At 44.2% G+C, this 16,125-nt stretch overlaps 1 protein-coding gene across 5 annotated transcripts in view; it reads left to right on the top strand.

The window, feature by feature from the left end:
- The window catches only part of igsf11 (immunoglobulin superfamily member 11), a 268,270-nt gene that overhangs the window by 236,402 nt on the left and 15,743 nt on the right, over window positions 1-16,125 (top strand). For all 5 annotated transcript variants that reach the window (XM_069890201.1, XM_069890204.1, XM_069890205.1 and 2 more), the window contains one exon: window positions 13,938-14,060. In XM_069890201.1, coding sequence (XP_069746302.1) covers window positions 13,938-14,060 — 123 coding nt within the window. The remainder of the gene's footprint in view (window positions 1-13,937; window positions 14,061-16,125) is intronic.

Raw genomic sequence — 16,125 nt, forward strand, 5'->3', positions numbered from 1 at the left:
AAAAACTGTCATTGGTCCATCTCCTTTGGAGTTATGAAACTGTGCACATAACGAGTCAGGTACAATTAAAATAGTGGTTTTCAAACTTTTTATTTCCACCCACATCCCACCTGAAGCAATCTCACAGAGCACTGATGGCATAGGGATTACTTAAAGTGGGATGCAAGTTAATGGGGGCAATTATAAAACTAGTGATGTAAATAAATGAAAGAACTGTAAACAGATAACAAATGTAAACAAACTGTGCAATACAGAGAGAACAAAGAAATTTACTTCACCAACTAAAGGAAGTAGCCTACTTAGGCCTACCATGGACTGCTAGGAATGGATGTCTATGTTTTGTATTTCTGCCATCTCCAGGAGTTTTCTGTTGGCCAGGAGTTTTTTTTTGTACATGGCTGGGCACTCTTTTGAGAAGTTGTTACATATTTGGAGCTCTGCTTTGATTGAGTCCACTTGCAGACGGTTCTTCTCATTTCTCCAAGTTGAGGTCATCATTGAAAAACCACGTTCTGTGTGAGCATTGCTGCATGGAATAGGGAAGATGTACTCACTCACCTTCAGGCTTGTAAAAGAGATCTCAGACTTACTGAACAGCTTGCGATAACGTTCTTCATCCGCCATCTCATTCACAGGAGTATTGATAATTGCCTCCACAATCCCATTCTCTTCATATAATTCATCGATAACATTATCTTGAAGGTTACAGACCTTGACTGCATCACAGAATTCTTCAAAAGGTATGGCACTTGTTAGGCTCAATTTTGACACTTGTTTATGAAAGCTGCTTTCAGATAAGTCATTACTGTCACTTAAGTACTTCATGATTCTTTCATAGAAAACAATGAAGGCTGCTTCACATTTCTTAGATGCATCAAGGGTTCGCTGCCTAAGCTTGGTTTTCACTGCAAAGCCCAAATAAAGAGTCCTTTGCTATTCTCTCAAGAGTTCAGTCATTAGCTTAAATACTGACATTAAGTTGAATGACCTGGCTTCTAGCTTCAGTAGCGCCTGGGAACAATTTAAGAGTGTGACTGAGGAAGAAGAAATAGACGTGTGACAATTTACAGGCATTTCCTTAATCTCCACAGTATCTTGGGGCACTCCTCCTCGCCCCAAAAATAACATATTAGGACTTCCCAGCACTTAAGCATTCTGCCAATAGATGGCAACGGAGAGAGCCATCTCGTGACAACATGCCGTAATTGATTACAATGTCCACACATTCACACAGCCCCTTTAACTGTGCCATTCTTTCAGCTGAGATGCTGAAATGGTTGTACGCTTGGAGCACAATATTTTCAACATCCATTTCCTGTTTTCCAGCATCAAATCCTATTGAATTGAGCAAAATATGGGCCAGACAATTTGTTCTTTGAGTCATTTTCAGTTTCTGATAAACACTGCTGGGTTTTCCATAGTTTACCCTTGCATTGTCAGCAGTGTATGCAGGCACTTTATTCAGATCCTAACCTGTCGCCTCTCGTTTAACCAGTAGCTGATTAGTTACATCCTGTGATGATTCATTGCTATTGCTGTTAAAGTCAAGTAACACATGTTGCACTCCCTTCTCAAAATGAAAGCATCTCAGAAGTATTCAGAAACACTTTGTTCGAAGCATAAGTTGCTACTGAAAAGGGCAAGCCATGTTCTTTGATATACTGTACATGCTTTTCTACAGAATATAGTGCTAGAATATTTTCAGATCTTTTGCTTTAGTTTTCCTACTTGTTACACAAGAGGTCTCCAAAGTGGTCGATGGGACTATCCAAGGGATCAATAAATCCTGGGGGGGAGGGGTTTAAAAGAAGGTCGATAATGCCAGGTGGGGGATGGGTTGATTAAACTTTTGTGGTGGAAAGCAGGGGCAGATCAATGGAAAATAGCACCTATGGCAGTGGTGGCCAACCTCTCGCAAGAGGTGGCCGCCATTTTGTATTTGGCTGCGGCCTAATAATAAGTTGAGAGTGAACAGGAAGAAGAACTAAGCGTAGAAGAAATGTATGTTTTCTTTGTACTTTTGGTAGCACCCCTCCCCCGACCCCCCCATCCTGTGCTGCCACTACCCCCCCACCCCACTCCAGTCCAACGCTGGAATTCCATGCCTGGGGTCGATGAGGGATCATATTCCATGAAGGGGTTGATGGTCTAAAATATTTAAGGACCCCTGTGTTGCACCTTTCACTATGAATGAATCACTTCTGTATGACTGATGATGGTTCACAGCATGATGCACTTTGCACAGTTTTGCCTCCAAGATTTTATCACCTTGCATTGATTGAGCTGGGGAGAAAAATGATGAAGTACCAGCAATACGAGTGTTAACTTTATGTTTATCTGTGGTAGCATGTCGTTCAGCTGCACTTTTTCCCTTACTGCCAATCTCCACATCACAATGGCATAGTATAAAAAAAATGAAAGTAATCTTTTATGCTTTTAGAAATAAATCCAAATTCATGGTTAAAGTTAGTCTTCCATTTTGGCATTTCTTTTGGGGCTTGATTTTGAATCAAGAACAAAAAGTCAACCACTCTGTCTCCAACTCTCCACGCCTTTACTGCATTAGCGTGATGTGTTTATGCAACGGTTGACAAAATATTTGGAGCCTCTCTTACCCTCCTTCAAAGATCAAAGCCCGCCACACACCATTACTCCACACTTCACTTGACATTGATGTCGACTGAAGTGCTGCAGAAGATTGTGTTCGCGCCAGAACTATGTGCCTGCGCCCTGCGCTAAAGCCCTGTCTGCATGAAGGTCCACTACGCACGTGCCTACTGGCCACAGTAAAATAACTGACCGCGCTTGCGCTGGCTGGCTACGGTACTCAAATCCATCATGCATGCGCCAAACCTACGCACAAGAAGAAACATGGCCGTGCACAGCCTATGGACCCAGGAATGCCGCATTTGACAGGCAAGTGCCTTTGACCATTCTTTGGTTTCTGCCCCTTAATTTGCAAATTAACTTCTGGCTCGAGGTGACACCAGTCAGAGGACAGAGTCCTCAAAAGCCAGATGGTCCAGCCTAAAATCGGACGTCTGGCCATCTACCTGGAGCCAGTGCACTGCTGAGAGCCAGTGTGCTGCTTGGAAGTGTTTGGTCTCCAGTGTTCATGGCTCTCCTTTTTGCCTATTTCAAAATCAGGCATTTGTTCCCCTCATTTTCAAGATGCTTGTTAACTACTGTCAAAGGGACATTATATTCTGAATGAAAAGATCGGAGAGATCTACGATTATACAAACTTGATGTATCACATATGTGATTTAATGACACACATCATTGGATTAAATGATTGCTGCGTAATGCAAGGTAAAATTAACAACTGTTTAGAAAAGCAGGTGTTAATTAAAGACAACTGGCATGATAAAAACAAATGTTGCTTGGCAAATTTAACAGATTTTTGATGAAAGGAATATTAGGAAGTTAACGATAATGCAGTAATTGTGGAGTATTTTAGAAGATGTCAGATGTGTCCGACAAGATGTTTCAGTGAAGAGGATGAGTAGGAATTATTTGCAGAGGAACACATTGAAGACATTCTCGTGGGAAAAGTTGAGACAACAGTGCAGAATTAGGTAAATTACTTGAAGGGGAATATTGGTAATGAGCATGGCAATGGAATTAGTTTTTGTGTTGCTTTAATAAAGAAATCGTCATATCAAAGACCAAATGGTCTAATTTTGTGTCGAAAATGTTTGTATAATTTGGTTAGTTTAATTACTTGATGATTAAAGCAATGTTCTATTAAAGCAATATTCTATTAAAATAACAGAAATTCTATCCATGTTGTTTATTCATATTTCAAATTCTGATCTCATTACAATGTTAATTTGACAATACCCTACTGCAAAATCCATATGGCAAATACTAATGAACATCAACTCTGGATATGAGCTTATTCTGAGAAGTTTTATGGTGTGGCAAAAAAATATTTGGAATTTTACCTCGCTTAATGAGCAGCCACTATTTTTATATTTCCATTGAAGCCCTGATAATGGTCATGCTTCTGTAGTCACATCACTTGTATAAAAAGAAGCAACCTGTTTCTGGAGTCAAGCGGATTCAGTTTCATCCAGGATTACATTAGCCAAACACTTCTCAGCTCAGGAATTCAGAAAGGAAGTATTGAGGCTGATCATCTGTTCAGGAATTAACCGAACCCAATAGGTTGGGAACGGGCACAAATGTTGAAGGAGCTTATTGTCATTTATGCCAGCCTCAAAAGTTTTCAGGATTTAGTGTTCTGATGCCAACAGTTCTTAGCTGCCACTAGTCCAATTCCCTTGGGTTTGAAGAATGCAGTAATGTTTTCATATGCAAATTCTTCTCCAGGCTTCCCGTGATTCATGAACAGGTTCTGTTCCTGAGTCAATTTTACTCCTAATTTGGAAAATGTGCCTGATAATGATAGCTGTAGACCAGTAGTTTTCAACCTTTTTCTTTCCACTCACATACCACTTTAAGTATTCCCTGTGCCATAGGTACTCTGAGATTAGTAAGGGATTGCTTAAGGTGGGATGGGGGTGGAAAGAGAAAGTTCAAAACCACTGTTTTAATCATCCCTCATTGACTCATTACGTGCACAGTTTTATAACTCCAAAGGAAACGGGCCAATGACCATTTTTCTCAAGCAAAATATTTCAGTAACAATTGGGTCTGGAGCAGTGATTCTCACCCTTCTCTTCCCACTCACATCCCACCTTAAACAGTCCCTGACTAATCACATTCTTCAAGATGAACATGTCCCTGGCCTGGCTGCCATTCCTTCTGTCTATTAAAGGGAAAGCATTAGAAAAGCCTATCCTTAACCTTGCCTCACACCTCCAGCTCAGCCTCTGCTCGCCAAAGCCTTAGATTCCCACACCTACACTGGGCCACTCAGACAATGGCTGCTCCACTTGTGACTGCTTCACTTTTATTTGTTCCAACTGACGAATCACAACTTGATTGGTCCGCTGAAGCTCCAAGCCCCACAAACGTTCCTTTTTCATCTCCCTGACCTACGCAGATTTCCTCGCGAATCGATTGGTCGGCTAAAGCGAATATAAGGCAACCTTTTGTTTTGAGGGTTATGAATCTTTGGAATCCTTTCTTCAAAGGTGATGGAATCAGAGTTTGAAGGCTGAGGTATTCTTAATAAATCGATGGGGTAAAATATGAGCATATGGGAATGTAGAGGTGAGGTAACAATTAGATTGGCTGTGATCCATTCAAATAGTGGACAGATGAAGGTGTGAATATTGCTGGTAAAATTGATTGTAACAATTCTAGCAACAGTTGTAGGATGTTCTACACTTTTGGGAGCTCAGCAGTTTGGTATGATCTGCTGACGCCTGCTTCCTACAGGAGAAGCTAACACATGTCCCAATTGGACAAGACCTTTGTCACAAGTCAGCACATCTTTGGGCAACCATACGATAGATATAACATTCGCCACCAGTGGCTTGAAAATTTAACGACATGTTGACATTTACCGACAAATAAAGTAACATCCCTGCAGTCAAAGACTGGCAGCAAGCCAGGCTCGGCTAATTGTGTAACTGCCTTGCTTATGAAACCGAGATTACAAAAGACAGGCTTGTATGACATGTCTCGGTTCAATTATCCTCCAATTACGGTTCTGGAACAACATACCTCATAAGATCAAAGAAGAAATTAGTGATGACAGGGAGATTGCAGACACTGAGCAACACCATGTTGAATTCAAACCATTGCAAAATTTGTCCTCAAAATTTGTGAACACGTCTGAAGGAGGATCCTATTGTTGAAAAGACAGGCGTATTTTCTAGGATTATTGGATGTGCCCCGTCCCAAAGATAACAGCAATCTTCGGATTTTACACATTTTATATTTTATTTTTGAGTGCTGAGTGGATTAAACTTCTGGAAGGGTATAAAATATTGAAGTAGCAATAAAAATTTCATCAGGCCATAAAAAATAGTTTTATTCAAGAGAGAAAAAATGTTTTGCAAAAATAACAATAAATTTGAATTAATTTTTTAAGCTATCTAAAGACTCTCAGGTTCTATTGAAAATACTTTTGTTAATAGTACTGAAGTGTTTCGAAGTGATGAAAATATTGAGAAAAATCTCCAAGTGACTCAAGTTTTCTTGAATATGTCTAACTAAAAAGAGAAGCTGGATAAAGTCTGTAGCTTGTGAGATATTACCCCTTTCCCTCCCCTTGATTGTTTTGGTAGGAGGAAACGAGATGGATTGCGAAAGGGTGATTATTTCCAAGTGGGATCCACTCTGCTGCAAGCCGGGGTCCTGCTTTCTCCTGGAGAAGCATCATCAACAGCTGCCGGCTGTTTGGCTCTCCGTGCCATCCAAAAACTAAGAATCTGAAATTGAAAACACTCATCCAGACCAGCTTCAATGATTAAAAATCTGCTGCTTTCTCCCCGTGTCTGCGTGGGTCTCCTCTGGGTGCTCCGGTGTCCTCTCACTCTTCAAAAATGTACGAGGGTTGTAGGTTAATTGGTGTATTTGGGGTCACAGGCTCGTGGACCTGAACAGCCTGTTACCATGCTAGAATTCACCAGTGAACTGGAATTCACGGTCTGTGTGTAAAATAGACGGCCACCCCTCTTCTTGGCTCTGTCCCTGTTGGTTCCAATATAAACCTTGTTTTCCTGCCTTACTTCAGAATTACCTGAAGACCTCCCTAAATATTGGCCATTAGTTGTAAGCTAATAAAAGCGTGTTCGTGCTCCTCACGAGCCTCTGAGTACTATCGATCACGTTACAATTTTATTAGCTTACTTTTGAACACAGGATGGAAGCTCTTCTGAAGTAGGCATGCTCCAGGTTGACCCTCTGTCCCCAGAGGCCCCGGAAGAATTTGCCTACTGGTTGGAGTGCTTCCAGTCTTACATCACGGCCACCCAAGAAGCCTTCCACTCTGATGCCCTCCGGAGATCGGCCCTCCTCTCTTGAGTCAGCCCCAAGAGATACGCAGTTATCAGGGACTGTGCGATGTACGAGAAGGCCTTCGAGGGTCTGAAGGCCCACTACATGAGGCCCCAGAATGAAGAATTGCTGAGACACTGGTTCTCACAACGTCGTCAATGACTGGGACAATCACTGGATGACTACGTCCTGCAACTATGGACACTGAAGAGTAAGTACCATTACGAAGCAGTCTCAGCCTGGGTGAGTGAAAAAGAGCAAGTCTGGGAGACGCTCATGGCTGGGGTGAGTTCGAGGTACATGAGGCAGCGGCTCTTATAACTGGGGAAGAAAGACCTTGACAGAATGCTCGACCTGGTGAAATCCCTCAAACAGGCCCAGCTGGGAGAGGACGACCTCACCAACGATAACGGTGCCTTCCCCGAAAACAGGCCTGTAGCGCAAAGCAGCTGCCCCAGGTACCGACTACCACAACCACATGCGACCGGGAGTGCTACTTCTGTGGGCAGGCCAAACCCCCCCCCACCACTCCAGATACCCAACAAAAGACGCTGTGTGTTCTAGATGCGGTAAGAAAAAGTCTTCCAGGCAAAGGGGGAACTCCAGGAAGGTTACTGTGTACGCGGCCCCCAAACAGTCGTACACCCCATGCCCAAGCACAGAGGAGTGGTCCCTGGCCTCTTCATGCTGCTTGCCGCCACCATCTTGCTGCGCCTTGTGGCAGGAGCCGCTACCGGAAAAGAAGCACAGTGGGAACGGCATCCATCTTGCTGCTCCTTGTGGTTGATGCCATCTCACTGGTCCGTCAGGGAGTGCGAAGCAGCAACTGGAGCGCTGGCATCCATCATCCTCGACCAAGTGATACCCACCAGCTGAGCAACTTGACGATGGAGGTGAGGGTAAACAGACATCTGACAGAGTCCTTAATAGACACAGGCATGATGGAGAGCTTTATAAACTCTACAACAGCTCGGCGGTACAACCTAAAGTTTATCCCACGGACAATTTATTTATTTAGCGTTGCAATCATATTCGGCAACTATTCAGGGGTATCTGCAAAAGGAGGGGGGTAGAATTCTGCAAGTTCTGACTGTATGTGTTAAAAGGTTTGTGTGCTCCTGTGTTGTTGAGCTTGGACTTCCTGTGTCACCTTATAAGGGTGACCATGAATACTCAGGCCCACTTCCCCCAATCACGGTATGGAACGGAAGGCCCCAAAAGCCGGACAACACGTGCAGTCTCTCCACACTGAGTATCCAACCCCCACCCCAGTTCTAGAACTAAACACCCAACTGTAAGTTGATAGCCACAAAGAGTAGGCAGTATGGTGCAGGGGACTGGGCATTTATTGGAGCTGAAACATACTGGCTGCTTAAGGAAAAAATCAGGTGGTAGTTGTTGTGGGGGGGGGGGGTGGTGGGTGGGGAAGCCCAGGCTAGTGTGGGGTGTGGGTGGGGAAGTCCAGGCTAGTGTGGGTGGGGAAGCCCAGGCTAGTGTGGGTGGGGAAGCCCAGGCTAGTTTGGGTGGGTAAGCCCAGGCTAGTGATTGACTATAGCCAAACTATAATTTGCTTTGCCCTCCTGGATGCATACCCCCTCCCCTGTGTCGCAGATACGGTGAATTAAATTGCGCAGTACCAGGTCTTTTCGACCATTGACCTGAAAGCTGCATGTCACCAGCTAATGATCCATTCTTAGGACCGTCCCCACACAGCATTTGAGGCAGATAGATGACTTTATCAGTTCCTGAGGGTCCTGAGGTTACAAATGGGGTCTTGGTCTTCCAGAGGCAAATGGATGAAATGGTAGATAAGTACGGGCTAAGGGCTACCTTCCCGTATCACGATAATGTCACCATTTGCGGACACAACCTGGAGGTCCATGACGCCAATCTTCAGAAATTTCTCCACATAGCCAAATCCCTGAACCTCATGTACAATGTCAGTAAGTGTGTGTTCTGGACCAAGTGCCTGGCCATTCTGGGTTGTGTGAAGGAGAACCATGTCATTGGTCCAGATCCCAAGCATATGAACCCCCTTATAGACCTCCCTATCCCAAGGACCATGAAAGCACTAAGGAGGTGCCTGGCTTTCTTCTCATACTATGCCCAGTGGGTACCTCATTATGCTGACAAGGTCTTCCCCCTATTAAAGTCCAGCTCCTTCCCATTATCAGCCAAAGACCAAGTGACATTTAGCTGCATCAAGAGCTATATCACGAAAGCCACCATGCATGTGGTGGACAAAAACGCTCCATTCCAGGTGGAGAGCAATGTTTCCAACGTAGCTCTGGCCGTGACCTTCAACCATCCTGCAAGGCCACGAGCTCCGGAACCCATCCATAAAGGAGAAGGAGGCTCAAGTTATTGTGGAGGCCAACAGTCACTAAAGACACTACCTGGCCGGCAGGAAATTCACTCTGCTCTCTGATCAGCGATCTGTAGCATTCATGTCAATAATACGAATAGGGGTAAAATAAAGAACGACAAGATCGCAAGGTGGAGGATCGAACTCTCCACCTATAACTGAGATAGTGTATAGGCCAGGTACACTCAATGAACCTCCGGATGCCCTATCCCAAGGAAGCTGTGCTGCTATACACACCAGCCAGTTGTGATAACTCCGCGACGAGCTCTGCCACCTGAGAATCACCCGCATGGCTCACTTCGTCAAGGCACGCAACCTGCCCTTCTCTATTGAAGACATCAGGGAGATGACCAGGTCATGCCAAGTGTATGCTGAGTGAAAATTGCACCTACGGAACTTGATAAAGGCTTTCTGCTCCTTCGAATGACTTGGCGCCAATTTCAAGGGGCCCTTACTCTCCACCAACGGAAATGTGTACTTTCTTAACGTTATCAATAAATGATCGCATTTTCCATTCAGCATCCTCTGCCCAGAAGACCAAGACCTCATTCATAACCCCGAAAGGGACCCTCAGGAACTGATAAAGTCATCCATCTGCCTCAAATGCTGCGTAGGGATGGTTCTAAGAACAGATCGGCAGTTGGTGATATGCAGCTTTCAGGTCAATGGTCGAATAGACCCAGTACTGCACAATTTAATTCACCATATCTGTGACACAGGAGTGCGAAGTGATTAATAGTTTGGCTATAGTCAATCACTAGACTGGGCTTCCCACCTCACCCCCCCCCCCCCCCACCTTAACAACTACCACCTGATTTTTTCCTTAAGTGTGTTTCAGCTCCAATAAATGCCCAGTCCCCTGCACCATACTGCCTACTCTTTGTGGCTATCAACTTACAGTTGGGTGTTTAGTTCTAGAACTAGGGTGGGGGTTGGATACTCACTGTGGAGAGACTGCATGTGTTGTTCGGCTTTTGGGGCCTACCGTTCCGTACCGTGATTGGGGGAAGTGGGCCTGAGTATTCCATAGTCACCCTTATAAGGTGACACAGGAAGTCAAAGCTCAGCAACACAGGAGCACACAAACCTTTTAACGCATACAGTCAGAACTTGCAGAATTCCACCCCCCCCTTTTGCAGATACCCATGAATAGTCGCCGAATGCGATTGCAATGCTAAATAAATGCAATAGTCCGTGGGATAAACTTTAGGTTGTACCCTCCACCACCACAGTATTCAGAGCTCTGCACTCCATTTTCACCATATTCGGGTATCCCAGCTATATTCATAGTGACCAGGGCTCATTGTTTATGAGCAAAGAGCTACACCAGTACCTGCTCACAAGAGGCACCTCCTCGAGCAGGACGGGTAGTTACAACCCCTGGGTGAATGGACAAGTTAAAAAGGAGAATGCAACAGTTTGAAATTCTGTAAAATTAGCTCTCTGGTCTAAAACCCTTCCAGACTCATACTGGCAAGAGGTTTTGCCCATTGTGCTCCACTTCATAAGGTTGTTTCTTTGCACAGCGACCAGTGCCACTCCTCACGAGCTAATGTTTGCATTCCTGAGGAAATCCACATTGGGGGTCACTCTTCCGGTATGGCTAACAGCCCCAGGGCTGGTCCTACTGATAAAGAATGGGAGGAGAAGCGAAACAGACCCTCTGGTCAAGAAAGTGCACCTACTGCATGCCAACCTGATGTACGCCTATGTGGCATACCCAAAATGCAGGGAGGATACTGTCTTGATCAGAGACCTGGCACCCTCAGGAACTGAGGTCCTGACGCCCTGAATAGGCCAGGAACCTCCAAAACCCTGTGCAGGGTTCCGGGCGACATGGTTCCAATGGAGCCACCATTGGACCCTGGACCCCCAAGTCCTGCTTCGAACCCAGGTACCCAGGAACCACAAGAGGCCCAGGAAGTTCAGGAAGAGCGAAATCTACCAGTATTAAGATGCTGCACTAGAATAACTAAGCCCCCAGACAGGCTCAACTTGTAAACAATTGTAAATATTCCTTGCTGAACATGGTCTCTGTTTTCGCTTGCAGCTTCCTTTCTGAAGGAAGGGCGAATGCAGTGAACTGGAATTCACTGTCTGTGTGTAGTTTAGACGTCTGACCCCTCCTCTTAGTTCCGCCCCCGATATAAACCCTGTTTTCCCGCCTTACTCCAGAATTACCTGAAAAATACTGGCTGTTAGTTGTAAGCTAATAAAAGCGTGTTTGTGGCCTATCGATCACGTTACAATGTCTAAATTTTAAATTTGTCTTGATGTTACAAATGCATGTAAACATCCCTTGTTAGTTTAATTACAATTCTCAGCCTGGATATCCAGAATCATAGAACTATAGAATATTACAGCACATAAATAGGCTCCTTTGGCCCATTTTTCTGCCTAGTCCCACTAACTTGCACACAATCCATAGCTCTTCAAACCACTCCCGTCCATGTCACAGACCAAATTCTTCTTAAATTTAAAATTGAGCGCACATTCACAACTTCAGCTTGCAGCTTGTTCCACACTCCCATCACTCTCTGTGTGAAGAAGTTCCCTGTCATGTTCCCCCTAAACCCACGTCCTCTGGTTTGTATCTCACCCATCCTCAGTGGAAAAAGCCTATCTATATTTACTCTGTCTATCCCCCTCAATACCTCTGTCAAATCTCCCTCTCATTCTTCTATGCCCCAGGGATAAAGTCCTAACCTGTTCAACTTTTCCCTGTAATTCAGTTCCAGGAGTCTGGGCAACATCCTTGTAAATCTGCCCTCTTTTAATCTTATCGATACCTTTCCTGTAGTTAGGTGACCAAAAATTCACACAATACTCCAAATTTGGCCCCACCAACTTTGCCTTAACATCCTAACTCCTATGCTCAATACCTTGATTTATGAAGGCCAATATGCCAAAAGCTATTTTTACAACCCTATTCATATGTAACACCACTTTCAGGGAATTATGGATCTGTATTCCCAGCTCCCTCTGTTCTATCGCCCTACCATTTACCATGCAAGTCCTTTCTTAGTTTGTCCTTCCAAAATGCAACACCTCACACTTGTCTGTATTAAATTCCATTTGCCATTTTTAAGCCCATTTTTCCAGCTGGGGTCCAGGTCCACCTGTATTGATCTTGTGTGTGCATTTCTGAGTTTTTGTTGTGCATAGAGGAATATAGGAGTCTTGAATGAGAGAAGGAAGCCATTTGGTCCTTTGAACCCATTCCAGTTTTGAATGTGTTTAAAATATGCATTTTCATGAGCACCCACAATTCCAGGGGCATACAGTCAGTGTTGTCAGTGGTGCAGCCTTCTGGAAATGTAAGTTCAAGCATGGCTATTTCCATCCATACCATGGCAACCGGGCAATAGAGCTCTGTGGGAAAAGTAAAAACACAAAGCTGGAGAAACTCAGCAGGTCAAACAGTATCCTTTATATAGGAAAAAAAATACATGACCGACGTTTCGGGCTTGAGCCCTTCATCGAGGTGTGGAAAAATGTTGGCAGGCACCCGAACAGAAGAGTAGGGGAGTAGGGATGGTCACAAAGACAGGAAGTGATAGGTGGGGAAGGGAGGGAGGAGACAGCAGCGATCAAGGGGAGGAGGGATGACTGGGTGAAAGGAGGGAGGAGAAGTGGAAAGGGGAAGGGAAGGGGAGGGGGAAGAGGAGAGCAGGTTAGCAAAAAATAGGAAAAGCCGATGTTAATGCCATCTGGCTAGTACCCAGATGGAAAATCAGGTGTTGTTCCCCCAATTTGTGGGTGGTCTTGGTGGGATAGTACATAAAGCTTTCCTATAGAGCTCTGTGGGGTTCAGCATCTGAAAGTGTCAATGGAGATAGCTTAAAGTTACAAGGGCAATCTGCAAAATATTGACAATTGGCTTCTGCGTGATTGTTTATTCCACACTTCTCCTGTGGCTGTATGGGAACAATACGCACAAAATGTGTTGTGCTTGATTGTAATATATTTTCTCAGTCGTTGACTGCCTCTTTTCTGGGAAGATGTTGTGAGATGCTTTTTATGTGCCTGATTCAATAAAATGGGACTGGGACCTTCTTTGCTGTAGACTTTTAACAGCCTGGATGGTGGCTGTTACGACAGCAGCCCTTGCTGTCAAAGGATGCAGGTGTGTGTGTGGCAACCTCATGAGTGGGGCAGCGGCAGCTGAAGCCATGTCATGCAAAGCCAAAGGAGAGTTGGTGTTGAAGTTCCAGTGTATCCTTTGATCCTCTCTGGTCAGCAGGTACCGCACCCATTTTCTGGAGTGCTGCTCACCTTGGTGTGCCTTGGACCTCAACTGCAGAGAGTGGGAGAGAAGCAGGAACATTCAATTACTTGATTGAGTTAAGACGGTGCCCCTTGGAAGTTTTGGCTTTGCCGTAAAGGTTCTGTACTGGCTTTGATGGAATGGAGAATGGATAAAGCTCCAGAAAAATGGAAGTCCAAATGCCTGCTGGAACTGTGGCACTCTCTCTGATTGGAGTTTCTTTCAGCATTTCCTCCTCATATTTCATTTTCCTTTTCTTTTGGGGATCAGTACAACTAAATTGTGCCCTGCAGTCGAGACAGGCTCAGGTGATGTAGTTGAAGCTCTTTATAAAAAAAAATCTTTAAATGTCAGTAGGTTTTTGTACATGTGTTCAATCTATTTTTACAGATAAGACGAAGGGGATACTGATTCTCCGAAACATCAGCAGTGCCACCAATGGTTTGTACCAGTGTACAGTTACTAACATAATGGGATCTCAGACGTGTGCCGTTGACCTCCAGGTTATTGCACGTAAGTACACTGTGAACACGGACTGTTGGCAGAAAATATATCTTTGTGCTTTCTTTCCATCTTCCTTGTGAGTGCAGTATTTTGTTTGATCTTTACAAGATTTTCAACATTTTGCCTAGAGAAACAACAATCTGGATACTGAAATGTTGCTGGAAGACTTGTAAATATCAGTCATCTAGCTATTCATCCACATTAAAGATCCATTAAGGAGTTCAAGAGTTTCTACGAAACATTTGAGGTGATATATTTATCATATAAATCTCCATCTCATCAATCAATAAACACTTGACAAACAATTCTCTTCAAATAATGAATACCTTACTGAGTGGCATGAAGAAAGCCTCTACTTCCTCAGGAGTTTGCGGAGGAGCTAGTGGAGTTGTTCAAGTGAACCGGTACGGACTTGAAGGGCCGACATGGCCTGTTTCCGTGCTGTAAACGGTTATATGGTTATAAACAAGAAAGATGGCAGGTGCTGGAAAATGAGAACAACATGCAAAATACTGAAGGATCTCAGTAGGTCAGATGGCATCCACAGAAGGCAATAGACACTCCAAGTTTTGGGCCAAAACCCTCCATCAGCACTGAGTAATTTTTTTCTGGTGCAAAATAAAATTAAGTGTGTTTTGCTTCAGATGGGTAAAGCTGGGGTCACATTTTTAGCTCGTTCCTACCGATGCAATCATCTTCTTACAATGTCCACACTTATCCAGGCAGATTCACAGAACCTTGCCAATAAGTGGCAATGTATTGGAGTGTCGTCGAAAACTGTGTGCTCCAGTCCTGAAGTGAAGCCTCAAGGCAAGTTTATTGACATCTGATTGCACCAATACAACCCGACGGAACAGCGTTCTCCGGTCCTCGGAGATAACATGCAGACACACAACCACGCATAACAACATACAGACAAACATATGCAGGGCAAATATTTCATATATACACACAATTAAATAAATACTACTTTGTAGTTATGAGAGCCTCGATGGTTAGTGCGAGCAGTTCCTTTGGTCATTCAGCATTCTCACTGCCCGTGGGAAGGAGCTGTTCCTCAGTCTGGTGGTTCTGGCTCTGATACTCCTGTATCACTTTCATGAGCTAAGCAGGTGAAAGATGCTGTGTGCGGGGTGGAAGAGATCCTCAATGATTTTGCGCTCCCTCTTCAGACAGTGATCCTGGTAGATCACGTCGATGGCGGGTGTTGGGGAGGGAGACTCCATTGTTCCTCTCTGCCACTCTTATGGTCCTGTGGATTGACGTCCAATCCATTTCCCTGCAGCAACTGTTCCACACAGTGATGCAGCTGGTCTGGGCGCTCTTGAAAGAGCTCCGAGAAGATTGACATAATAGTGACCAGTATCAGTCTTCTCAGAAAGTGAAGTCACTGTTGCACCTTCCTGATAAGTAAGGAAATGTTTTATATCCACAAAAGGTCACCAGTTAAGTGAACTCCAAGGAACTTGTTGCTCTCCACTCTCTCCATGACAGAGTCTGAGTCCATAACCTGGGAAACAAAAGAAAGAGAACTGCTGGTTGAACCGTGTTTCATTTTTCCTGAATTCTGCCAGCAATTGCACAATTCCCAATCCAGAAAATCTGCAAATTGCACCTTTTTTAACCAGTATCTCAGCCAATAATTTTACCTAATCGTTGATTACACACGCTATATTTGTAGGTTTAGGAAGTCTCTGCATCAGATTGAAATTACCTATCAACGTTTCCACCAGTCTTTAAGACCTTGCAGTGCTAATAAATATCTTGCACATCTCTCCTTATCACCAGAAAAGTTGTTGTATTGCCCCATTGTGTAAGTCTATTTCTCTATTCTCTTTCTTCTCTGAAGAACTCAATGATGTTGCATGCCTTCATGAACTCTCAGCTGTGCTTTTTGAGTTTCCTGACATATTCACTGCTTGCTGTCATTGCTGCATTCTTTAGAGAATCCCTTCATCTATTTACCTCACACCAGATTGCTGCCCTCAAGCAGCAACATCCCAAATTAGTGTCTGCTACAATGGTGCATGTGTAAAAAAAATAATTCAACAGATGCCGAGCTATAAACAGAACA

Source organism: Narcine bancroftii, chromosome 7 (genome assembly GCF_036971445.1).
Source record: "Narcine bancroftii isolate sNarBan1 chromosome 7, sNarBan1.hap1, whole genome shotgun sequence".
Lineage (NCBI taxonomy): Eukaryota > Metazoa > Chordata > Chondrichthyes > Torpediniformes > Narcinidae > Narcine > Narcine bancroftii.